At 42.4% G+C, this 27,979-nt stretch overlaps 1 protein-coding gene across 1 annotated transcript in view; it reads left to right on the top strand.

The window, feature by feature from the left end:
• The window catches only part of LOC116671099 (myocardin-like), a 123,836-nt gene that overhangs the window by 33,357 nt on the left and 62,500 nt on the right, over positions 1-27,979 (top strand). Inside the window, 1 exon segment of the mRNA XM_032502041.1 lies at positions 26,523-26,722. Within this exon segment, the coding sequence (XP_032357932.1) occupies positions 26,548-26,722 (175 nt within the window). The 5' untranslated portion in view covers positions 26,523-26,547.

The raw sequence follows: 27,979 nt of genomic DNA, 5'->3' as shown, positions 1-27,979 counted from the left end.
ACAGCAACAGTCTATTATGGGCTGTATCACTGTGGATCTTTGAACTCCATCTTCTCCTCTTTCATACATCTTCCTCCTCCTACCTCCTCTAGGGTTCATTTTAAATATTATCAGTCTTTTGACTGGCATTGGAATAAAAGGAAAGAAAAAAACATATCCATAAAATGAATGTTACCAATGTAACTATGGTTCTATGAATCCTGGATGACCACCAGAGGCAGTGCTTAACTTTGAATATTTTCAGTCTTGCGCATGTGCAGGTCAGATATTATATCAACAAAGTCAATTGTGACCTGATGAGCTTGGAAAAGGTATTAAGGTCTGGTGTCATCCACAAGCTCATTCCTACAGAATCTTGACGTGGGTTTGCGAGATTCAGAGTGACTAAGAGCTTTAGCGGTCATCAAGTATTTACAGAACCGTAGTTACATTTGTAGCTTTTGTTCTATTTCATCCTTACTGGCTACCAGGGGCAGTGCTTAACACTGGATGACTTATATTGAGTTGAGTCACGAGGAATCCTGAGTACCCAGGATGTGGCAGAGGGCCTCTGGCAAAGAACTACGCCAAATGGATGGGGGGTAGAAACATTTACGCTGTAACATCTTGAGAATGTGCTTGGGTGCTCAGCACATGCAGTACATGTCCTCTAAGGGCATCCCTCTCAAGGTTGCCTATGACATGGAGACCTTCCTGGTAGAGTGACATTTCTCCCCAGATAGTGAGGCCAACAATTGCCTCATGTGGTGACAATGGCATTCACGATCCAGTGGGACAGGCGCTGCTTCAAAAGAGCACAGCCTTTCTTATGATCACCGTAACAGACGGAAGTTGCTTTTACTGCCATATACATGCATTAGTTTCCACTTAAGCTCTATCGGTCCACATTGGGCACAACCGTCCTGACTTCTCACCTCCCTTATGGGGTCAACCCATGCCAGCAGCAGGTCGGTCCCTCCAGCAGTCAAACTCCCAGCTGAAGGCAGCAACGGTCTGGATGCCAAATCCAACCCTCCAGCAGAGGATCCTTTTTGCTAAGGAGGTACCAGGCCATCCCGCAGCAGAGTCTGTGAAGCAGCCAGAACAATGTCCTGGCTTACCAGAAGGGGGCTACCAGAAGAAGCCTGCGGCCCTGACGAGCTCTCTGAGAAGCGTTGGCAAGATCAGAGGAAACAGTGGGAAGGCATAGAGAAGCCACTCTAGCCACGCATGAGCCAGAGCATCCTGAACCAAGAAGAACCAAAGGGGGAATGGGTCAACATCTAAGAGGCAAAAAGATCTACCTCTGCCCTGCCAAAGAGACCCCAGATTCTGCGTACCACTTCTCGATAAGGCTGCCACTCCCATGGTAGAGGTTTATGTTGGGAAAGAGAGCCTGTGACCTGTATCCTCTCTTCTAGTAGATACATCGTCCATAGGCGGGTGAGGTGGGGTTGCCCAAGTCAGAAGTGCCTGGGACACTCGCAGTAATGTGCAGATTCGGTGCCTTTCTGGTTATTTAAATGGGAAACTGTCAAGGTGTTGTCTGACCTGACAAGCCCATGCTTCCCCTTCAGGTACGACAGGGAATGCCTACGCACCAGGTGCACAGCCCGTAGCTCCAGCCCATTGATGTGCTCAAGGGCCTCCTGAGCAGACCACTGGCCCAGAGCTGCCCGTTTCTACCACACTTCTAACCACATTAGCCAGGAAGTTCATGATGGGCAGGAGTTGATTTCAGTGATACATACATACCTTTTGTGATTGTGAGACTGGTATGAAATTGCATTCTGTGTGGTATTAAATTTTCTTTCAATAAAATTTGTTTTATCTCCCAGCTGGAACATGCATTCTAGGTAAGGTCCCTTGCCCAAGTCGTCTACTTCATTTGACCTTTATTTCTCATTCGGGAATGCTCATAATAGAAACTTACAAGTAAACTAGTGTTTTTTATATCATACGGACTTTGAGATCTTCTTGTTGCCTTAGTTTTTGGCCTGTTTGTGTTCTTATGTGACATTCCTCCAACAAAAGGAACAGCCTCGAGCATTGACAAACCTATATAATATTGGTTGGAAGCTCGAAATCTCATGATGTCAGATGTGTTAGTCAGTTGCATGACTACTCATCTTATGTCTTTGTTGTTAAAATCGCTCAGCCAATCTGGATTTCCTGAAACAGCTTCATCAAAATAAGTAGTATATATAATTTCTTTTTTTTAGAACAAAATCAAACTGATTGTGTTTGGACGGCTATATTACCATGTCACGAACAATGATGTAGCAGATGTGAGTCAGGAAATACAACCAAAGTGTGTCTGATCACATGTTCCAGATGAAGAAGTAGAATGTAGCTGATTGTGGGAATTGATATTGACTATTAATCTTGTGCAGAGAACTTCGGAGCAATCAGCCATGAAGCTCAGTAATCTTTAGCATTATTGTTATTGATGTAATCATTTGTTTATCAGGGTTTGTTTTTGATGTTTGTTTGTTTGTTTGTTTTCTAAAACCAGAAAAGTTGATTGACATTTATGGGAGTGGGAAAGAAAGACCAGGACGGAGCAATTGTTCAGCTATTTACAGATGATCTTTTATCAGTTTCCTTTCTGATTTCCAAACAGTATGTGCTCACTGCATACTGACTGACATGTGCACTGAACCAGCCTCTCTGTTAGGATTGTACATTTATTTGGAGCTCTCATGAAGTGGAGCTATGCTGTTTATTATTTGATGCAGAATGAGAAAAAACAAATGTAGCGGGACATTAATCAAAGACACAACTGTTGCTTTTCACTTCCATTGTCCCAGAACCTGCAGCAGCACACATCACATTGTTCCATGGCAGCTTTATTTATTTGACATGTTATTATTTTTGAACCTCCATGTATGTTATAGGTCATTCTTACGTGACTGTGAGAATAGAATCATATATCATCATAAAAAAAACTAGAAAGGAGGGTCTGACAAAGCGAGACTACCCCAACCAGAAATCTTTTGCTTTTAAATTTGCCCAAATTTGAATTTTCACTTTCATTTAATTCACTTCAAGTTGTGGTTGGGGTAGTCTCACTTTGTCAGAAACGTCATAAGTCGGTGCTAAACTCCACCCAGAGCCACTGCAAAATAGTTGTCAACAGAAAACTCAGAATGGACAGATAGTCTAGCTAGCTGTCTGGATTTACCCTGCAGAGACCTGAGGACCAGGTAACCATAGTCCTCACATTGGACAGATAGTCTAGCTAGCTGTCTGGATTTACCCTGCAGAGATCTGAGGACCAGGTAACCATAGTCCTCAGATTGGACAGATAGTGTAGCTAGCTGTCTGGATTTACCCTGCAGAGATCTGAGGACCAGGTAACCATAGTCCTCAGAAATCCACCAGAGGGTAGAACGCCAACAAAGAGACAGAGGAAGGGGACGGAGGTTAGAATGCCAACACAGACACAGGGGATGGAGGTTAGAACACAGAGACAGAGGACGAGGACGGAGGTTAGAATGCCAACACAGTGACAGAGGACGGGGACGGAGGTTAGAATGCCAACACAGTGACAGAGGACGGGGACGGAGGTTAGAATGCCAACACAGAGACAGAGGACGAAGATTAGAACGCCAGCACAGAGATAGAGGACGGGGACGAAGATTAGAAGGCCTACACAGAGACAGAGGAAGAAAAGGGAAAAGACATGTATCCGGCAGAATTTCCTGCAGAACCGGAGAAATCACGGAAGTGGAACCCAAAGAATATGGCTGGGGTGACTTGTAGCCTACTTTTACATTGTCACAACTTAAAGTTAATGTGACTAAAATCTATTCTTTGTACAATTTTTTTGAATTTACAGTTTGCCTAAAACAAAACCATGACACATTCCATTACATTACATGTCAGTTAGCTGACGCTTTTATCCAACTCAGCAACATCTACAGCAAGCAGTAAGTGCAAGTATATTAGCTTTAAATAAGCAAAACTGCAAAGAGACATATGAAAGTGCAGCTTCAAGAAAAATATGTATATATATACTGGTCATACTGTATATATTTTATTCAATTTTATATGTTTGTCCCAGGTGTAGTCGGAAGAGATGTGTTTTTAGCCTTCGGCGGAAGATACATAGGATTCTGGCCGTCCTGATTAGAAATAGTAGTTGTAGTAGTTCATGGCAAAGCATAGCAGGATGTAACAGGGCATAGCCGGACATGTAGCAGGACCACGGCGACAGCTGCAACCAGAAATTTGGAGCCCTCCTAATCCAAGGAAACGTGCCGGGCAAAATAAGAAGAAAAGGACTCCAGGGAATAACTCTCGAGAGCTAGGTCAGTATCAGGCATTTCTGGGACATGGATGCACACAAATGGAAAGATAAAGGAGAGAGGAGCTCAGTCCCCTGGCAGTCTAGAACTACTACAGCATAACTAAGAGAGACAGGGTAAGGAGAGGAGCCTGGTCAGGCTGTACTGCCCTGCTTCCCTCTAGTTTTATTATATTATTGGTAAATTAATCTGACGACTATGAAGAGAAGCAGGTAGGCCGGGTTAGGCGGACGCTGCAACTCCTCACTCCCTAACTATAAGCTTTATTAAAGAGGAGGGTTGTCAGGTTATTCTTAAATGTGGTGACTATGTCTGTCCCCCGAACCCAGACTGGGAGCTGGCTCCACAGGAAGGGAGCCTGATAGCTGAAGGCTCTGGTTATATATGTATGGTTATATGTACAGTATACGGTTTGACCATGTCCTGGATGTATGCTGGGGCTGAGCCGTTCATGGCCCTGTATGCAAGTACTAGTATCTTGAAGTGGATGTGGACTGGTAACGAGTGAAGAGAGCGGAGGAGCAGTGTCATGTGAAAAAAACGATAGTTTAGTGATACTACAGGCGGATATTGTAGAAAAACAAATGAAATCATTTGTCAGTGAACAGATATGTGCATTCATTACAAATGTTAACTCATTTTGGTGACAAAACACTGAATTCAGGTGGCATTACATCTTTTTGTTTAAAAAATATCAAATAGAGTTTATTAATATAGAACATTTCAAAAGTTTTGAAAGTCACATTGAGATGAAGGTATTCATTAAAGAAGGGTAGACTATCGAGATTTGAAAGTGTAGAAATGTCTGCTATAAACAAGTTAAGTAGAGACATTAACAGAACTTCAAACAGATAAATATTCTGACTCACGTCTATGGAATCAAGACATGACCTTAGGTTGTTGCTACAACGTCATTATTTCCTTTCCTTGCTAATAATTTATGTTTCTTACAGGTCATGGAAGATCAGAACAGACTTTCTAGCTGAATGAATTCAAAAAGGGATCTTTTAAAACTTTAAAACTGCAGAGATCAAAGTGGAACACTAAAACACTAAAGTTTTGGATGATGATTTGAATGTGTTTTAGGAGTGCTGCCGAGACATTCATCACTTTACTCAGCCCCATCAGACCTCCAAACCGTTTCTTTTGAGAAAAGAGCCCTGTGAAAAATAAGGTGACAACGGGCACTCTGTGTTTGTGTTGAGCGCTGTGAAGACGGATGAGCAAGTCTTCAAACACATCACAGACACAGATATCTCCTTTGAGTTCAACGTGTTGTTGACTGATTTTGTTGTCTCTGAATTCATGTAAACACTTTGAGACCCGGGACATTTCTTCCCTCTGGCTGGCCCACAACTATGTGCATGTTCTTTATAATTTTGGCTTCAGACGGGAACAGCAGAGCCAGATACTCCAGTAATACTTAGAGTAATGAAGTTGTTGAAAGGCTGTGTTCCAAGCGGGGACTTTGAAATATTGTGCAGCCTTAAATGCACATAATTTTTTTGTAATTTATGTTGCAGTAGTATGACAGTATTTGTAGTATTCATTCTGAGACATAGACAGTGAAGTGGTGTGGCTATGAAAATGCGTCAGCCCTCTTTGACAGGGCTCTCCCAGCACATCAAGAAGTAGCAGGTCAGACCCGTTTACTAATTAGCAGCCAATTAGAAAGCTGAGGTTCAGCGTGACACTGCAGTGTTTGTTTCCTGCTGGTGGGGGTGCAGCACAGATATGACCCAGCAACATGAATCCAGGGTTATGCTACGGATCACTGCTCACTGTCCCTGCAAACACAGAGGGCCTTCACATGACACACACACACACACACACAGAAACAGAAGTACTTAGTGTTGTTTCAATGAGATAAATCCCAGAGGAATTCTCAGATTTAAATATGACTGGTGTCTCTAGAAAACATTTATGTGTCTGTTTTTCTTTTGTCATATTTGTAAGTGAATGAACTGGGCAATTTATCGATATTATATCAATATTGTGAAATGAAACTAGATATTGTCTTAGATTTAGGATGTTGTAATATCGTAATGTGGTTTTAAAGGCTGCATCACAGTAAAGTGATGTAATTTTCTGATCTTACCAGATAAATCCACATTACGGATGATTATTTACCAAAACTCTCATTGTGTACATATTTTGTGAAAGCACCAACATTGCACTAAAGCACTACAATATTGTTGAGTCCCGTGATCGGCTGGACAGAGATGGCGGCTTGAGGAAAAGCTCCTAGCCCAACATTTTTTTATGGTTCCTACGCAGGTATTCTACCACTGTCTGCTCAATACAGTTACTTAAGGATGGCAAGCAAAGGCAAAGCACGACGCAGCAATGCTCCAAGTGACCTCAGTGCAGCACAAATATTCTAATAGCTCACATCTTCCTCCATTGGTTAGCCGGGCCACTGCTGGGCTAGAGATTCAACTCCAAGATGCTGTTTTGTGCTTTCTGTTTCTTGTTTCTTTTGACGAGAAATGCATTTATTTAAATGTTTATCTAATAAGGAACCATACTTTGACACTCAGGTAATTATGGGCTGCTGTTCCATTTTGCCGCCCCCTATCCAATCTTGATCACAGACCAATGCATGATATATGGTCGCAAAGACGTCAGATGCAAAAATTGACCATCTTCCACCACTATGTGGCGCTATAGCAAAAATAAATGCGTTTGGCCCTATAACTCCCAAACCGTACATCGGACATTTAAAAAACATATATCTACGCGTTCCGTGGATCCAACTGGATCTCGTGATATAGGCCACGCCCATTTCCGCCTAGACTTTTATGCATGAAAAATCGTGATTTGTTGAAAACCAACTTTCGAACTCCTCCTAGATGGTGCGATTAATCTGCATGAAACTTGGTACATAGCATCTCCAAAACGCCCTGACAAAAATTGGGCATGCTACGCACAAACATATTTGTGTAACTAAATATGAAAACACCAACTTTGCCATATTTTGGCCAATATAAATGCTGTCATAGCCAGACTTTAGATTATTCCTTGCTATGAACCTCTGAGGCTACCAAACTGTTTTTTTACGAACATTGGCCACTAGGGGATGCTACAAATACAAAAGGTTTATATCTCATGAACGGCTCATCCGATTTTTACAAAATTTGATGGGTAACATCTAGGGCAAGTCCTGAGGGGCCCCTTACAGTGGGGTATTGATTGGTTCAAGTAGGCGTGGACTATAGGACCAAGTTTGGATTAACCACTTACACTTAACTGAATTATGGGAAATTAACAGGGTAGATGTATAATGGGTAGCTGACCTGACTTACCAAATATTACATGTGTGGACCACTAGGTGGCGCTACAATGACATCTAACGTGTTTTTGCCTCTAACTCCCACAATATACATCACACATTAAACATCTTTACATTCACGTGTTCTCTAGATCAAGCTTAGTCACCTGATATAGGCCACGCCCATATCTGCTTGAAGTTCTTTTCGCAATATTGTGCTAAGCGCGAAACAAATTTTTTTGAAGTCGTCCTAGGCCGTGCGACAGAGCTGCACAAAACCTGGTAGGTAGCATCTACACATTGCCACTACTAAAAGTTTTTTGCTATGTTAACGTGTGTGCATGTGACAACCAAACAGATTATCTGTAGCAAGCTACCAAACGTATATCATATGTTATCTCGGCCAAATTAAACGCTATAAACAAAGAACTTGAGGTCCATGTTTATCATGCTCTCCGATGCTCTGTTCCAAATTTGGCGAAGACTGGCCTTTAGGGGCGCTATATTCAGCTTTTGATAGTTTTGTCTAAAATCTCAATGCATTTTAGTGGGTAAATGGTAATATTTCAGCCACAGTAAATGCTGTAAACATGAAACGTGTGATGGTTGTTTGTCATGCCGCTCAGAGGCTCTGTACCAAATTTTGTGAAGATGGTCCATTAGGGGTCGCTATAATCATCATTTATTTGTTTTGTCATAAAACTCTTGCATTAGAATGGAAAATTTGCAGTTGCAATATCTCTGCCACAGTAAATGCTATCAGCATCAAACCTGTAGTGATTGTTTGGCATGGCCCCCGGAGACTCTATACCAAATCTGGTAAAGATAGGCCATTAGGGGGCGCAATAATCAACGTAGACCATTTTGGGCCATTTTTCCCTTCTGAGGTTGAGTGTGTCATACATGACGCCGAACGGCACTTCTGATTCATAACTTTGTAACTTAATAATATAATTAGTAGAAACATACTAACATAAACTGACAGTCTGCTGACGTCTTTGTTGTCTTCCTATCCTTACAGAAGGTTTTTTTTAATCCATACTGTCACATGCATATATGTAATGTCCTTTATATGAATTATAATGTTCAATATGTTTATTTTTGCACTAAATGCTTGTGTGGCATTGCTGTGTGTGTAATATCAACATATCTGTGAGATTCTTGATCCGTTTTATTTTGTATTTATTTGTCTTCATGGTCCTATGACGTTTTTAACATCCAAGTGACCTCAGTGCAGCCCAATTATTCTAATAGCCCAGTTCTTCCTGAAAAGAAATGATATTCATAGATTGTGGACAACAGGGTTGATGTTTTACAGGCTTTTATAGAAAATGAAACCAGACAAACCAGAGGTTGAAAATCCTTTAGGGCTCTAGGATATTTTAACGGCATTGTACCGCCGACCTTGTGGCTCATGCCTCTCTATTTCCTGACGTTTGCCTCCCCACCTCATGCTTTGGGTTCCGCATTCGCGTCGGGACGACTGGCGTCAGGACAACTGCCGTATGACAGGCGTCGGGACGACTGGCGTCGGGACAACTGCCGTATGACAGGCGTCGGGACGACTGGCGTCAGGACAACTGCCGTATGACAGGCGTCGGGACGACTGGCGTCGGGACGACTGACGTACGACTGGCGTCGGGACGACTGGCGTCAGGACAACTGCCGTATGACAGGCGTCGGGACGACTGGCGTCGGGACAACTGCCGTATGACAGGCGTCGGGACGACTGGCGTCAGGACAACTGCCGTATGACAGGCGTCGGGACAACTGGCGTCGGGACGACTGGCGTCGGGACGACTGACGTACGACTGGCGTCGGGACGACTGGCGTATGACTGGCTTACAACTGGCGTACGACTGACGTACGACTGACGTCGGGACGACTGGCGTACGACTGGCGTATGACTGGCGTACGACTGGCGTATGACTGGCGTACAACTGGCGTACGACTGACGTACGACTGGCGTCGGGACGACTGGCGTACAACTGGCGTATGACTGGCGTACGACTGGCGTACAACTGGCGTACGACTGACGTACGACTGGCGTTGGGACGACTGGCGTACAACTGGCGTATGACTGGCGTACGACTGGCGTCGGGACGACTGGCGTACGACTGGCGTATGACTGGCGTACGACTGGCGTATGACTGGCGTACAACTGGCGTACGACTGACGTACGACTGGCGTCGGGACGACTGGCGTACGACTGGCGTACAACTGGCGTACGACTGACGTACGACTGGCGTTGGGACGACTGGCGTACAACTGGCGTATGACTGGCGTACGACTGGCGTCGGGACGACTGGCGCGATGAAGCTTGGACCCCGTGATGACTTTTGCAATTCTAGTTATCATTTCTTATGTGTGCTGGCCCTGGGATGCGTTCTTTGTCTCAGTGTGTTGGTTGTAATTCATTGTCACTGTTTGTTTCTTAAATATGTAAAAAAAAAAATATATATATATATATATATTGATCACAAAAAATCATTATTATTGTATCGATATCAAAGTATTTGTTAAAAAATATCATGATATTTGAGTTTCTCAATATTGCCCAGCCCTAGCCACAGTGATTATTACATAATTATACTATGATATAATCGTTAACGTAATAACCTCTTTTTAACCCTTCTTTTCATACTTCTGAACTTTAACATAATTATAAAGTGCATCAGTATTGAAGGACATGTGAGTACTGAATATATAAAGATTAAATTCTCAGCATGGTCTTCAGACTTGTGGAGGAGACCACTGCTGTTCATAGCAGTGGTCTCAGGAGGTAGATGGACTCCTCCTTTAAACACAAGGTTGGGGGTTCGATCCCCAGCTCCTCCTGTCTTCATGTCCAAATGTCCTCAAGTAAGTTACTGAACCCCGAGTTGATTGGCTTGTATGGCGGCTCCGCCACCATCGGAAATGAGAAGGGAACTTATCAGACCCCTGCGAACCCGCTCTGCTGAAAGCTTCATTAGCCGCTACTAGCATAGCACGGCAGAATCTCTGACTGAACGGTTTGTGGTTGAGTTGCATTGTGGGTGGTGTAGGTACCGGGTTTAAGGAAAGAAATGTGTGGCTCCTTTCTCCCTGTGCATTACTGTGATGTGTTCCTAAAGACAAGGTCCATCTTATGTGTTATATGATGATTTAAGTGCCACACGTTTCTGTCAAATGAGTGCTCGTTGGCTTTTGTTATCATAGGATTGAGTTGTGGTTTAGGGAGGTTACCTATCGGGGCAGATTTTAGGACGCCACATCTCATCCCAACTCCGTATGCCCAGATAACAGCTTTTCACAGCTTCATCTGATCGCTCTTGTCTCTTCTTTTCTTCCCTCCCTTTCTTCTCATCTTCTCCCTTGTCTTACTCCCTTTCCATCCCGGGCCAAACTCCTACCACCTTGGGGATTCGAGGGCTTATTTGGGTGCTGCTTCCCAAGCGGGCCAATCAAATTCCACTGGCACTGGCTTTGCTTTTCTTGGAAATACAACAGAAATCACAAAGGAGGATAGGGAAGGAGATAAGATGTTACACGCGTCAGAAGCCTTCTTTTATTTTCCAAATAGCAGGAGCTCATTAAACATGTGACCGCGCGTCAGTCCCTCCCTGGTTTTAATGACTTTCTTTCATAAAATCAGGTTGTTCTTTCTTTCCAGTGCCCAGAAATGTCTAATTGTTCCTGTGGTCTGTGACGCTGTCCTCATCAGAACAGTATCTCTGCTCTCAGCGATCCGCAGCCTTTAAACCAGATAGTAGGACTCCGTGTAAAACTAAAGAGGAAAGAAGCACATATTTCTCAGTTTGCAAATCTTTGAGCCTTGCCAATTAGAAACAACACAATCACCATATTAGTCCTCACATATTTGCACTCATCACAAATAGATATGTTTCAAGCTCTCTGTCCAAAGAACAGCTATTTATTATATTATACAATTGAAACAGCAGGCTTTAATTTAGATGACATCATTCATTCCTACTGCACTTATCTGCATTAGATCTCTCTAAACACTCAGAGATGCAGAATTATTTCCTCTTGCCTAAATATAACAAGTTGATGCCGTCTATGAGCTTTGTGTTTTCTACTTTTTGGATATGTGAAGGTATGCTCTAAATACTCAACTCTAAAAACACCCCATTGCTGACCAAAGACATTGTCATTGAATCTCCTTCAGTACAGGCTTTAGTAAAACAGTGAAAGTGTACAGGCTACATCGATCTGCAGCCACAGGAATGGAAAATCCCTCTTGGCTGTCGGTTTCCACTGTTCTGAAGCTGATGTGACACCTATTAAACAAGAACAGCCTGTGTGTGTGTGTGTGTGTGTGTGTGTGTGTGTGTGTGTGTGTGTGTGTGTGTGTGGTGTGTGTGATGAGGCCAGCTCAAATCTCAGAGACCCATCAATTCTGTTTTTTTAACCGTTTATACATCTATTCATAACTAGCTTCTACTATTGTAACTGGTTATACTCACATGAACCCTGGACTCTGCTTGAGGAAGACAACAGGGAGGAAGAACTGTTTTGAAGCCAAAACGCCAAAGCCTTTGTAATGTTTTCCTGATTGTATCCATTCTGCACTTATTGATCTAATTTAATCTGGTTTCTTTTCTGCATTGAATGGGTGATCTCTTTTTTATCATGCTGTGGTTTCCCCTGCCATCACATCAGTAGTATTTGCGCTAGCTCTTTAAATTAAAACCTCGGTTTTATTACAACGCATTTTCATAGCTTGTCTGTCATTTCATTGCTGAGATCTGGGAACTCAAAGGATTATGAGTTTTCAAACAATCAGAAGAAACCTCATTTTAGCCAAACTGTGGAAGAGAGAAAACAAATGTGAGAGATGAATCTATTATCCAGACTGTCCTATGTGAACTATTAACTTTCCTAGTTTGATCTTTGTCCTCTTATACTTGCCATAGTTGGGGTTTTGTTTGCACTCGCTTTCAGCTTTCCCTTCAAATTAGGTATTATAATTGCTAGAAACTATGGCCAAAACTGCAAAAAGAGAACCCAAGTTTTACATAACTAGAATTGTTGAAGTGACATGTGTGTCTGTGTGCCTTCCAGTACCCTAATGAGGAAACATGTAAAGCAAGCTCCCTTTGTGCTGTAGTCTCACACATATCCAAAGCTCAAGCCAACACAAGTGGACTACTTGTACTTGTAATGCTGGGGTCTCAATTTTCTTGTATGAATGCTAAAGTATTGGTGATAAATTAACATGTCGCTATTAAAAGACATCATAACTGTGATCTTTGTCCTCGTTGGAAGCATGGTCAACCATTTGGGAGTAAAACGACCACTGAATGAACAATTAGCAGGAAGAGAGTCTTGTAACAGCAGTGAGGTAATGACGAGCTGTAATGTGTTGGCTGCCACTCATAATTACTGTCGCCCCGGAGCTGCACTTTCCTCCACCACTTGAGTTTGTTTTCTCGACTGAATGCATTTCAGAGGAGCGTTACATCATCGGCTAGTGCCCGAGGAATGTGCACGACACGCGCTTCATGTTGTACAAGTGATTGAATGAAAGCTCCAAGGTCACTGTGACGTTTCATATTAGTGCAGCTAAATGGATTCTGAAATGGTCTCAAAAGAGAGAAACCCATTCTCATAAAACATGGTTGTCAGACGCGTGTCACTGAGAAATTCCCGTTTAGTGAAGTGTCATAGACTACAGACTACAGCTGACATGATGTTTACATTCTGTCTGGAGTGTTGAGGCTTTCCTCTCGTTCCATACCCAGAGCTAGTGGATGAGTTAGCAGACAGAATCCGCAAAAACAAGCAGAAGTGTAGTTTAATGTTAAGGCTGCCACTGTAAACGTGTGTGTGTGTGTGTGTGTGTGTGTGTGTCACTCATACAGTACACTCCTGGGTTGTGTAATCAAACACTCACTCATGAAACACCTGAAATATGCAGTTTTAAGCCACATCTCTATGTAGTCAAATGCCAACTTCATTTCTCCGTTTTCCTTCAACAACAAAGCTGCTGAGATTGTTACCCAGAATGCTTTGTGACTCCCAAGCACCTAGTGCAATGTAAATATTGCTCCTGAGGGATGTGGCGTCCTAGAAGTGACATCATGGAGACAAGTTCTTATTTGTGTAGTAATATGTGCGATGAGTGCAGAGAGGAGATGGATGGGGTGCTATCTCCTCTCTCATCAGGCCGAGCATCACTCGTGCGTGCCTGTGTTGGGTCACGGAGTGCATGTGGAGCATTTTCTGCTATTTCACTCCCAAACACAAACAAAACATCCATCTCGTTTACTTCAAATGAACACAAGCCCTTTATTTGAATACCAAAATTATAATTTATTATCATTCCTGGGGGAGTACAAATGTTAAACGTAATAACCCGTTTCTGTGAACATGACAGTTGACATGTTTTGGCTAGTCGTGCACTCTCTTAGAATCCCAGCTGAAAGAAACAAAAAGTCAAGCTGGAAGGTGGAGGCTAACTCTGTCATAATCAAGTGTCATAATCAAGTCTTTACATGAGGCATATCCTTTGTCATTAAGTGTCATGTCATCATTGCTACCAAACACAGATACTGAAAACAGAATATAAAGAGAGAGAAAAATTATATTTGTGTTTATTTCGTTCAGCCGGTTTATTACAAATCTAAAGTGCTGTAAATTTGACATGAAAGAGTCACATAAGAATATGTATATATTTCCTCTCACTGTCTGTGTGTGTGTGTGTGTGTGTGTGTGTGTGTGTGTGTTATGCACATATCTCTAGAACAGTCTGATGGATTTCAAACTTGACACATGTCTTGCTACGGGCACGTGAAAGTGTGTTGCCAAGTCTGACGTTGTTTGGATTAGAAATGCAAAAGATATCATTAAAAATATATCAGTAAAAGAAGCACACATTGGCTTATGCTGCTGTAGTCACTGCCCCACCCCCCACCCCCCCCCCACCCTCCAAACAGCGCAGGACCAGAGACAGAGAGGGTCTAAAAAACCAACAGATCTTTGGCAGCTAAAGTGTGAAATACAACTTAGGCCCACAAAAATGTGCAAAGTAGCTCTACTTTACCACCTCTGACTCTTCTCCTGCTTCCAGCGCCAGCTCCATGATTTCTGGATATAGCAAACTTACTGTTCTTCATTTCCTGGAGCCCGAGCAGATAGCTGACAGGAACATCGGGACTGTTGTCATGACTGACTGTGTGGAATAAGGTTGGCGAAATAAAGGCGCTACGCTTTTCCGTGTCTAATTTTTCACTAAGAGGAAACTCAACAAAAATCCATTTGCCAACACTAAATATCAAACCAGGGCCAGCCACTATAACCATAATAGTATAAAGTTGTTATGAGCTGTAGCCTCCAGTCTCCTCTTCTGACCAGAGGCAGAACATAACGTCATCTCAGAGATTCTTCCTCCACAGGCAGACACAGCACTCTTCATCAGACTCTAACTACTGCTAACTTCCATCACTGATAACATTACCCCCGCTAATCAAATCCATAAATCCATACTACACCGTTAACCATCAACCACTACACCTGGATGGAAAGCTGAAATGATGAATTAGTTAACGATCATAATAACACACATCTCTCTCTCTCTCTCTCTCTCTCTCCCCCTCTGCCTCTCTCTCCTGCTCCCTCTCTCTGCCTCTCTCTTTCTCTGCAGACACACACACACACACACACAGACACACACACACACAAAGTCCGGAGCTAAATGGGAGCTTGTCTCTGGAGGCCAGTTGCTCCGGTCCTGGTGGTTGATTAAGGCAGATAGGTGCTGATTAGCTCCCATAACGGGCCGGATGGGTAGCGCCCTGCCATGAGTCCATATAGCTAATGTCTGATTACTCCACATTTTGTTTGTGATATTTTGTGATTACATTATGAATCAGGTAACTGTAGAAGTACAATGTCTTCCTCTGATGTGGACGTAGACTGGAAGTCAGTAGTAGGCTATCCAGTGGAGTTGCATATGAAGTGGGTCGGGGTCCCTCTGGAATCCTTTTGGGGTACATTTTGGTTTTGATGAATTCTTCTAGCAGGAATACCACAGCCCAATCAACCGGCCCCCTCCAAACAGACACATTTTCACTGAACTACGTGTTTGAAATTTAAAAAGACCTAGGCAAATCAAATCTGAACTGTCAGGAAACCACTACGTTTGGAAGTTACTGTTACCTGGAGGGAGAGAAGAAACCAGGCAGGGCCACTTCTTCTACTGATAGATGAATTATGAAATGTCTTCAGATTGCTTGCATACTAAGTTCCTGTCCTATAAATGTGAGATGCTGAAACCAGCGAATGTCTGTCTTTTTCTGCTTGATAACTGTCTAAAATACCGAATCAATTACCAATACTGTTGGCAGTTCATTACCTTAGTTTGAGAGTGATAAAAGTTCACCAACACTGGGAGCGTTTCATATGAATATTAATGTGTACAAAGTGCAGGCCTTTATTACACATAAGCAGAATTTCATTTCAGATCAACTCATTTTTTAGTTTCAGAAAGAAAGTTGCTGTGCTCGCTAAAACTAAACTTCCAGGGGAAAGACTGGATCCTACATTGTCTTTCTCATTGGCTGGTTTTCATCCGTTTAGTTCTATTCATGGCGGTCACTCATTCAGCTAGAAGACAATGGGAGTGAGATCAGAGCTTTTTCCTTTATGACACAGACCTGACAGACATTGCATCTTGTTTCCCAGCAGGGAACACGGCGAGGTAAACACACAGTAGCCTTTTAACTTGCAGCCTGACAAACAGCGGCAGTATTAATGGTCAACACAGGTTTTTTGAGACGGGACACTGAAGGAAGCTGGAGAATGCATGGAAATGCTTGAATGGAAAGTGGCAGAGTGGATTCCAGGGAGGTCTGCGGCTGTTTTGCTGCTGATGGGTACGGTGCGTTAAAGCTTGTCACACAAAGCCCAGCAGAAGTACACTCTCTGTAAACTTTCCGGGATCTTTTTAAACACAGAGAGTGCCAGCCTACCCAACCAGAGACGGAGCAGGAGGCACAGCCAACATGTCACAGTCATACACACACACACACACACACACACACACGCTCCACACACACTCCTAGTATGCTTCTTTGTATTTATAGTACCTTAAGTATTTAGATTACATGGCTGCTTTGTATTGAGCAGGTCAAACACACAGGCCATCCTTCACCATGCCAGCAGAGGCTCCGTGATGTCACAGAGGTTATTGCAGGCTCTGCGTGAATGTCACTAACTCACTAACAAGCATCGTCACATGGCAAAGCAAAAGATAAATCCATAATCAAAGCTGGTTGTTGGATGTGGAGCTGCGTTCTCCACCACTTCTCCATCCGTCCGTCTCTGCAGCCACACAGAACAGCACCAACAGAACCAAACTAGAGCTGTCACAACTCCAAATGTTACAGTACAATTGGCTCAGAAATAATTGCGATCAGCACTATAATTGTCTATATAAGTCCAATTTAAAAAGACTTATTAAGTGGCTGGGTTGGGTCAGTGGATAGAACAGGCGCACATATACTGAAAACGTTAGCCCCTTTGCCATTACAGTTGATCAACACACATTCAGCCTATGCTAGCTACAGGATACGTTAGCATTGCTAATGTTACTGTTAGCGACGAAATCCTACTTACAGCTTGTGGTTGGGATGACCAGACAGTCGGAACAGCAACCGCAGCTTAGCAAATCCTGCTTTAAATTGTCCAAAGTTGTGAAAACTGTCTTTGGGGGAAAAGTTCCCTGAGATCTCCTTATAAACAGCAGCCATGCCCGTCGAGTGGTTGCTTCCTTGGGAAGGCTATGAGAAGTGTCTCCGTTCCCTGTACAGCCTGGAACTGCATTTACAACCCTGGTTCATTGTCATTATCCTGGAAAATATTCCAAACTTTCTTCTTAGTAAATCCCGTCAAAGTACATGAACAACGTTCTCAGTCGGACATCTAACTGACCTAACGCCAGCAACATTAGGAGCTGGTCTCAGGTCAGTGGCCTGTGTGTAGATGTTGGGGCTGGACCGTTCTCCTGATACATCCATGGGCGGGACAAAGCTAATGGTTCTGAGATCCTGACGTCATCTTTTGGCTTTGTTGGGATTCGCTCGTTTTCAGCGGCAGTTTCAAAATGTGAGATTTTCAGAGGAAAGGCATGTCAATGGGATTTAAAGCTTTTATGTATGTCCTATTTACCCACTGAACTGTCGTTATTCACCTATGACAAGGTAAAATCTGTTTTGCATTCTATCACCCCTTTAAGAAAGTTGAATAAGTTTAGCTTAATTTAGTACTGTGCCTTTGGGAAAGAAGCTATTCCTAAATCTACTATCCTGGTTTTTAGAACAAAACATATTTATCATAAAACTAGCTTCTTACTGCATACCCCCTTGCTATTTTTGTTGTGAATGTATGAATGTGAATGTGGCAACAACTAACAATTAAAAATATAAATAATTCAACAGATAGTCACTTATATAATTAAGATTTGGCTACCTGTCCTACATCCTACAATTTAGCTAATGTTATAAATCCATTGTGGTTAAACAATAAAAAAGCCAATATGTAAAATAAATTGACTAAATTGTTAGACAATTATGTAAACATTGTTCCAGGCCTAAACCCAACATGCTCAGTTCAGTCAACATGTGTTCATCTACATAGATCCAATAACTGGGGTAAAAAACTTTCCTAAGGCAGTCCACACATTGATGTGATGAACATGAACAACCATAAATAAACAATAAATCAATAAATAGGGGATAATGTCCATCACAATTTGCCCGAGCCCAAAGTGATGTCTTCATATAGCTCGTTTTATGACCACCAGTCAAAAATCCCAAAAGATTGTATTTTATTATGCTATATGACACAAAGGAGTGGGGACCTAAAATGGTTATTGAAATAGTTTTTCTTTGATTGACTAATGGTTGCAGCTCTGATGCCTGGTGGTCCCCTCAGCCTCTCTCGCCCCCCTGCGCGCCTCCAGTAGTTCTGATTAGTTGTATGTCACAGGCTGATGGTGTGATGCTTCACTTTAGTGTTTTGTTGCCCCCCCTGATTCCATCCATTCATCAAGGTCCAGACAGCAGACCAGCAGATAAAGATTTTATTGAGTTTCCGGGTGATTACTCCGTTACCTTGAAAATAATCAGAGTTTGGCCAAGAAACGTAAATTCTTCTTCCTGCAAAAGCCCAAAGGCTCTTTAATTTGGTGCTCGGTGTTCCTGTGACTTGGATCAGTTTGGGCTCAGTTCAGACAAGGTCATGGTCACGTCTCCTCCTCGCTTCTATTTTTCATCTTTTTATCTTTCATTCTCTCTGAGTTTGAGAAAGACAAAGAATGTGATTTCCTTTGCAGCACTTTGGCTTCCTACCAAGTTCAGGATTCATTTTAAGGTTCTAGAGCCCTGCATGGTCCGCCTCCTGTGTCCATCTCTGTCCTGCTCCGTCCTCACGTCACCATGAGGACACTCAGGTCTTCTGAGCAGGATGACACTTCCTGGAACACACTTCCTGTTGTTCTACGATCTGTGGTCTCTGGTGTTTAAAAAAAAGTTATGTTTTATTTCACTTTTTTTTAATTCTTTTTGTAGTTTTTCATGTTTTGGGCTGTTATTTTTCAACACTTTTACTCTTGTAAAGCACAATTCTGACTTGGATGGATGTCCAGGATGAAGGACCGTGCACGTCTGCCCTGGTGTCTTGCTGTGTGTGCATGTGGACGTTCCAATATTGATATAAGGTATACTTAGACCTTTGACCTTTTTTGTGCAGCTCCGCTGGGTGCTGTGACCTAATGCTGACGTCCACCACGTGCCTCTCGCTGCCTTTGAAGTATTTGGTGAGTTCTGAGGTTCGGGCTGGATTGGAAGATGATGGATTCATAGAAAGCGTGTTTTTCATAACATTACGGACACATCTGGTGAACTGTAAAATATTAACGGATCTTCTTCTTTGGAATATCTTAATCTCTCTTGGCATTTGCGAGCAGACGAGACAGGACACACACCCCTGCTGCTGCTGCTGCTGAACACATTCCAGTTCATTTCTGTTGAATGTGTACGTAAGTGGGTCTGAGACATCTTCCACTGTTTTCACTGTGAAACGTGTTGATGACACGCCCGTGGCTCCATTCCTAATGTGATTGATGTGGATAAAGGCCGTCAAGCTAAACAGTTTGAAGGAGGGGAATACTAGAAGCCCAGCTGCACTGACCAGAGTAGAAACATGTCGCTCCTCTCTTACCCGCTCATACTAATCACTCAGTTCACACACTACTGGAGCAAGGGCTTGACACATGTTTGGAAGATGTGGTGGAGTCACACTACGCTAGATTTTTAAAGTAAAAATAAACACAAATTATCAGTCTGAATCATAAAGTAGTTCTGCAACAAAGACAGACATAACATCACCAAAGTGAGCCCCTGCAGATCTGCTGTATTTGCAGAAATGTGGTTCTGTAATCTGATTTGGACAATTCTTCCCATAGAGACAACATGAAGTAATCAAACAAACTGTAAAAATAAATGCAAAAACTTCCATCCAAGCGACTACGACATCCAGCCCAAATAAACAGCAGTACGGCTTGAAGAGTGGACTCACTGATGCTGGGACTCCGCTTTAGGTTTCAGTCATCACACCAATAATTAATAGTAGTTACATCCTACTGTCTGATAGTTGGAGTTACCAGAGTTCAAAGCTGAACACAACTGCTGAGCATCAGAATGTAAAATGGTATCATTAGTTAACCCTGCCAAGTCTTTTCTACAACAAAATGTCACATCTGTTGGCGTTAGATATCAGCCTGGGCCAATCAGCTGTGAATGGTGTTCAATGAACAGTTGACTTGATAATGTGGTGTTATTCTAAGTCTTAGTCCGAGCCTTCCTGACACAGGCCACCCACTCAGCTGACTACTGTAAGTCTCATTTTAAGGTGCGTTTGTTAGAGAACTCATGATACTTTATACTTTAATATAGAAACATGTTTAAGCATTTATTTAATCTCTAAATGTACTTTTCTACTACTATTTTATGAACTGTTACTCTGTCGATTTACGACCTACTGTTTCCAGAAGGTCCAGAGAGAGCATTGTTGTACGTGGATAATTGAGGCAAAATAAGCACAAAGAAATGGAGTAATATTTTATAAACCTTGTCTTTCTTCACAGATTCCAAGCTTCTTGTTTCAACCTTTGTTTTAATTGTCCCAACAGCTTGACCTAAATGTATGTCACCAAACTAAGAATGCACGGTAGTTTCCTTAGACCTTTAGTGATTTTTACCAATAAAAAGCAGCAGAGTTACCATGGTAATCAGCTGGGTTGTATTATCCCACTGTAAGTACACGTTACATCCTGCTCGGATACAACCCGACACTACTAATTACTTTACAGATTTTCAGTGTATTAAAAAAACACTCCAATTAAACAGATGCATTTGGTGATGAAAACAGATGAGCCTCATACATACACAAAAGGAGCTGTGACATCACACCAAACCACCAATATTCTTTCACAATGTGTGGCAGAAACAGTTATTGTAGCCTGTCCATGTTTATTTGAAACATCTGACCTTTGAACTTTCTCCAACGCTCTATCTGCCATAAGTTACAGCGCTCTGTGTATGCATCAACTGTCACCCGCTGCTTTTAGGGGCCTTCTAGACTAAACCACGTTGGCCATAAAATAGGTAAAAGTAACTAAAAATGTTGGGCTTGTTTAATGCCGTTTCAAATGAATAAACGTAATAATCCCATGTCCTACAATAAATCCAAGACTTGAGCTGGGGCTGAAAGGTGCAATGATGCACCATTTATCTTCATGCCTTATTATGTTGTTTATGTTCTTGCTGATTTTTTTTTTTTCTTCCTTGTTTTTGGTATACTTTTCCTGCTTATTCCTTCAGTTATTACCTACTTGAACCTTTAAGTCTGCACAGCACTATAACGCTGTCATTGTTTATAAATCTTGTAAATGGGGGTGAAAAAAGGCCACTGGGCTTTTTTGGATAGATCTTCAAAAGCCAGCAGACTGTGTGTTTACAGGCTGGGACAGGGCTGGGCTCAGAGATGTGGAGCCTGCAGTCTTTTACAACGTTGTCTTGTCTGTCACTTGACAGTTGACTGCCGTACAGCTTTCCCCCCGCTTAGCAAACAGTCCTGTTATATTTTCCATTCGAAGAATCCTCGGGGTCACCAGTGCGCCTGACTGTGGCTCAAGCCAGATGGGGGTTTTCCTATAAACAAGTGTACAGGCTGTATTTATACAGACTGTGGCACCTGACGCCATAACACTCATGACACTCTGTTTAGTGGCCAAAGTTGCCATAAGTCACTTTAGAGAATTAAGTAAATATTTTCATTATGGCCGTGCCATTGTTTATTATAGAATGGCAAAAGTTTTAAATCTCGCCAAATCCTCTGTTAAAAAATCATTTAATAACAACTTGTCTAAAGTGAAGCGCGATGTACATAGAGCTGATTCCTGTTCATTATTCGCAAGTCGATTTAGTTTCAAACAAATCCAGAAACACCAGCTGTGTGAGCAGCAGTGTGAGGGAAGGCTCAGGTTGGAGCCCAGCATTACACAAACCATAGACTGCATTCACACCAGGATAAAAGCATACCTCTGGCCTGTTGAGCGGCACATTGTCTCACTCAAATACAGTATGTCGCCCATCACAGATACATTCCACTCTGCTAAGTATTATCATGCTGCTGGATTAAAGCAGCATGAGACAAGAAGATGCACTGCACAGTATTGGATACTGAAATCACTGGAGATTACCGTTTGGCCTGATAATAGTGTGAGAAAGAATTCAGTCTTGGAGAAAAGCCTTTACGATAAAAGCATTCCAGTCAAGAGTGTTGGTCCGTTTGGTGGAAGTCATAAACAAGTGGACCCGTGCCTAAGCTGGAAACAGCCAATTATGGTGCTCTCATCAACATGTACAAAACAGTGAAGGAAGGATCATAATGAGCTCAGCCGGAGGATCCCCCATATTGATTGCAGCATAAATTCACAATCATCAGTTGGAAATCCTGGACTTACCCCAACGTAAATATCACAGGCCATGAAAGCCTCCCGTATGTCTGGCTGGGCTTCAGCTCGGCTGGTGGTCGCCAACAAGCCCCGGACAGTGGAAGACAAGCATGGAAGAGACAAAAGGAGAGAAAACATACCAGATGTGACTGCTCAAATGAATAATTCATTGATGAAAGATGAACAGGACTGATGAAGAGATTCACTTAAGGTTAAATGTGTGAATCTCTGGCTCGAAATAGAAAAAACCTTGAAATAGAAAGCATTATAATTCACCATGACCTACTGCAATCTGCAGTTTTTGTCCAAGTTAAATTAAACAAACGCTCAATTACTGTAAAACTGCTCATGAATGCCACCAGGTATGTGTTGGTGCATACGAATACTATAATAGGAAGTAGACTAGTAGTAAACAACAACCCACCTTTGGTGCTCATATCATCTATATATATATATATATATATGTGTATATATATATATATATATATATATATATATATAGCATATTTTTCCTTAATATGTCATTGTTAAATGAATGCAATAAGAAAACATCAGTGCTTTATGGCGCCAAAATGACTTTTTAATCCAAACAAGTTCATTTAGCTTACTATTGTAATTGCTTTTTTTTCAAACGCCGGTGACGTGATGTTGCTGTGGGTGGGATAGATTTAGTTTGTGTCATTCCACCTGTGTGAAGGTGTGAATCACACCCACAGTAGACGTCACAGCAACATCACATGACGCTTCTGAAGATGACTGCAGAGTCAGCGGTCGAAACTCCCAAGGTATAACAAAAAACTTTAAACCTGTCAAATACGAAGAAAGAGCAACATTTACTTTTTGTCTTGTTTTAGCCTCAACAAAACTTTGGGGGGATCGATCATCCTGTTCAGTTTTATTTCATGTGACATGAACATAAACATCAAAGTGGAATAGCTTAGCTAACTTGACTTCATTCTTTAACGTTACTTCCACAGCTGCTGTTATCGGCAGCTCCTACACACTGACAGTGTTGTGTTCATCACACAGGGAGGACATGGTCTATGTAGCCATCACTCTTTCCTGGGTCTGGGTGTGGTGACAGCAAATGACCAGACTGTCGAAACACAATGCTAAGGAGTAACTTAGTGAGTTATCAAATCACAGATGGGAATGACCCATAATTTCCACCGGTTGTGGAAAGGCTGTGGATCTGCTCCTGAATGATGGCGGAGTCATTAGGTTTCCATTAAAGTCTATCTGTGGATTGCCACTGACAGCAGAACGACTGCGTCCCGACTCCGTCCCAGCTCCTGTGATCCCCAGCTCTTCGCAGCAGATACCCAGAGCCTCTATTGTTGCCGGACGCCGGACAGCTCGGTGGCATCTCAGCACATGACAGATAGGCACACCCGTGGTGGCAAAGGTTGTAAGGTAAAGCAACTTCATTAATACAGTACCTTTCAACAAAAAGGCATTTCAGTTAAATTCCTTAAGCACTTAAGTTATTTCTCCATTAGTTCAAGTCCCCCACCCTTCCACCTTAACTATTTTTTTCTGTGGGAAGCCCTGATGATACATACTGTATTTTGCAACATCAATGACAAAATCTACAACACGCGGTCTTTAAGTGTGACATCACACAAGACCTTCAGTGAGCAATAACTTAAACTGTGCCAGGTAATAAAGATTAACATCCCAGCATGTAGAGGATATAGGAGGGTCGTAAACCGCTCGAGGCGAGTGGATGTCTACCTCTCCAGTCACTCCTTAATCTGGGAGATATTAGGGAGAAGGGCCAATAACACAACAAGGACTCGGCTTGGCCGAGGCAATCAATAACAGGACAACCGTTAAGTGGAACTTCCTATCAGCTCATCTCGATGGAGCTCCAAGTGCCACGTGTCTTGGCTCTTATTGTGTTGACACAGAGATACAGGCCGCCATTTACTCAGCACTGGCTCAGATAGCATCAGACTATAACCTGGTTCTTTTGAAGACAGACGTGTTTTCCTTTTCTATTTCTTTCATCCACACCTCCACACATCCCTTCAAGCCTTTCAGTAAATGGGCATTTTTCTTCCGTGAATCTTGTGTCGTAAAACCAGCAGATTCACTGATAGCTTATTATATGATCTAATATGAAACATCATAATTGTTGTCCTCTCTTTGTCTTTAAGGCAGGGTTTCTAACCTAACCCCAGTGGGGGTGCTCACTGTTGTATAAATTGCCTGTGTCTAAGTCTGGGTGGGCTTGTAAGTCAGGCCAATCAGTTAAGGCTTCATTAAAGCGGTTCCTCCTGATGCTCTACAGAGGAGTGCCCTCTAGCCTTTTAACAGACCAGGGTTTACTCTAACTGTTGTCTTTTTTCTGAGGTAAATGCACGGCTTGGTTATTGTTTATGTACAGTAGAGCCTGCAACCTTTCTTTATTCCCTCAACCACACTACATGTAATCTGTGTGTCAAGAGATGCTCTGAGCAGATGTTGGTTCCTGGAAGCCCAGAAAACTGAGAAAAAACAGAAAAATACATTCTTTTTTTTTTATTCCACATAAATAAGTGACTTCAAATTCATGTTGTGAGAAGGTTCACCGATATCCCAGGGCTTTCAGGTGATAAAATACCCTTCGGCGGCCATGTTTGACGGGTTTGGCAACACAGGCTGTGTACAGCTGGTGGTTAAATTTGCTCAGTTTTATGGACACAATTAAACAGACATAGCGGGGGTGGGGGGTGGGGGGGCGTGCGTTTTTTTAGGATGTGCCCATGATCATTTTATTGATGCAACTTTGCACATTTGTATTATTGTAAATTAGGTGTGAAAATTGGAGGGAAATAGCACTTGTGCCACAGCCTGGTGCAATATATCTCTTCTTGTTCTTATACAAGAGTCATGTTTAATTGTGCATTGTCCCTGTTTACATACATTTACATTCTATTATGTTGCATTATATTAAAGTTGACTTAGTTATTTATTTTTGCACTTAAAGGCAATTCCCCAATTGCTCCCTCAAATACAAAACCATGACCACAGGCCCTCACCCTCATATATGTTATGTGTATATGTTGAAATGGATCTTGGGGATGTTCACAAAATTCTGGACTAAAAGGTTAAAGGTGTGATCATTCCATTTCATTTTCTTTGCATCTGGAGAATCCTGGAACAACTGGTTCCTAGCTTCTAAATACACAATGAGTATAAATCTATGCTGTTTCATCCCAACATGCTATTTTCTTGTTCCTGTAGTAAAACTCTAGCCCTGACAATAACCCAACCCACTGATGGAGGTTTTTTAAAAACTTGCTGTTTTTTCTAAGCCGTTCCATACGTTTCGGAGAGTTTTATTGTCCTGTAAGCATGTAAGCGGTTCTCCAAACAGAGCTTATTAAAGAAAACAGTAATGTATGTTTGCGGTGCCCTATGGTACAGGCCTCAGGAGATGATGTAGTGTAGGTAGCGTAGACAGGCTGCACAGAAGACTTGGCTTGTCTTGGATCTGAGTAAGAGGCTCATTTTTCAAATCAACACCTTGTGGGGGCTCTCTAAGCTACTGAATCCACAGAGTAGATGTGTTTAATATTTGCTCAGGAGCTAGGAAGGTCTGCTCTTTGTATATTGTGTAAATTGATAAGTTGGCAGCAGCGGCCGATGGAGGGACGCATCTTTGTGGCTGAAAGTAGGCTTAAAGCGCTGTAAACAAACAGACACGCACTCTGCCGTCTGCCTGGGCTCAGATGGACCTCTGGAAAGAAACAATCCAAAATCTGTATTCTGCAATCACTAACATGGCTGCACTCCAGCTCCCTGCACCACTGAGGATTGCTCAAATGCAAACATTCAAATGCCTGTTTGCTGGGTCTTTCATGCTTTTTCAACTCAATTAATGTTGGCTCTCAAACAGCTGACTGAGGTAGTCCTCCAAGTATGCTCTCTCATTGGCTATTGTTCTCTGTCACAGGTAAGTTGAGGTGACCCGAGAAGAGATGTCAGGGAGTAAAGTGTGGGCCATGCATGCTGGGAAATGCTCTGAGGTCCTGGTCACTGGTCCAGAGGACAGACTGAGCCCGGGGCCCCTGCAGGGGGCTACACAGGTCCAAGGGGCGGAGAGAAGGAACCACGCACTGAAGAAGCAGCAGCCATCAACGGAGGGCCAGATCGGTAGGCTTTTCCTTTTAAATCCAAGCCCGATCAAATCCTGTCTACTCTCACAGGGTCCATATGATCATCCTGGAGACCAGCAATGCAATTCTTAGAGTAGAGGAAGACAACCCCACCATTAGCTTTCGTATGATTGGCTAAGAGTTGATCACATGAATGCAGGTTTTTCCTGACTCAGAATGGGTCTTTAGGGTGTGACTGCTCAACAGGAAGCATAATCTGTTTTCGTACAGTGAAGACAATCAGTCTCTTACCTTATCTGAGAGAAATCTATGCATGTGCCTGTTATTTCTGACAATTTCATCAGCAGCTCATTTAAAGATCAATCTCAGTCTAGTGTCTGTAATTCTCTGGCTGGGAGTGGGATGTGAATAAGAGTATACCAATGTTCCAAACACAGTCTGATGCTAGCTGTGGGCTTTATGCTTCCAGACATAGTCATCTGATCAAACCACTCCCACACTACCTGGAGTTTTGGACTGACATTCTTTTAAAAATACAGGTGTTTTTTTTCTGAGCTGTAACTTGGATTGTAGCTTATTTTTAACGTACAATATTTAACTTTCTGCCGCTAGGGGTTTCTCAATCACAACAATGGATTGTAAACACAGACTTTTGTTGACGTTGGGATGTTGCATGGAATTATGGGAGTTGTAGTTATTATTGGTAAACACCATTCCCAATTGACAGGCATCTGTTCACGGACGGGTTTACCCATTCAAGGTTATTCACGTTGGAATGGACTCGGGCATGCTAGGATGTTCAATAGCCGTTGTCAGCAGTTGAAGATCTCCCAGCTGCCTGGAATTATCTCCCCCCTCCCTTTTCTGTAATCTTAACTATTTGTTTTGGTGCATATGCCACCTTATGTCGGGTTAATTTAGCTAACTGTAAAGGCGGAGGGGAGGAGATTTTTTGCCACAAACACCGGTAGCGCTAATGACATATGACATAGCTAAGGTTATGGATCGACATTGTTCTGACTGTGTTAATCATCTATCTATACAGCTAACGTTTACGTTACAAGTGAACTTATTCAGGGGTTAGCCCAGTGCTGTTATCCTAGGTCATATTAAAATAACTTTATGAGTGTGTTGAACAATGCTGTAACCCACCAAGCTTTAGCATTAACGTTAGTTACTTGTCAACCAGAACATTGTAGTAACGATAAGCTGGATCAATTGGAATGTACATCAATAAATAAGGTCTTTGTTGTATTACTCGGTTGCAAAGTGGCATGTAATTAATCATAAAATG

This window comes from Etheostoma spectabile, chromosome 21 (genome assembly GCF_008692095.1).
Source record: "Etheostoma spectabile isolate EspeVRDwgs_2016 chromosome 21, UIUC_Espe_1.0, whole genome shotgun sequence".
Taxonomy (NCBI): domain Eukaryota; kingdom Metazoa; phylum Chordata; class Actinopteri; order Perciformes; family Percidae; genus Etheostoma; species Etheostoma spectabile.
The sequence above is the reverse complement of the archived record's forward strand: the minus strand, read 5'-3'. Positions and strand labels throughout refer to the sequence as shown.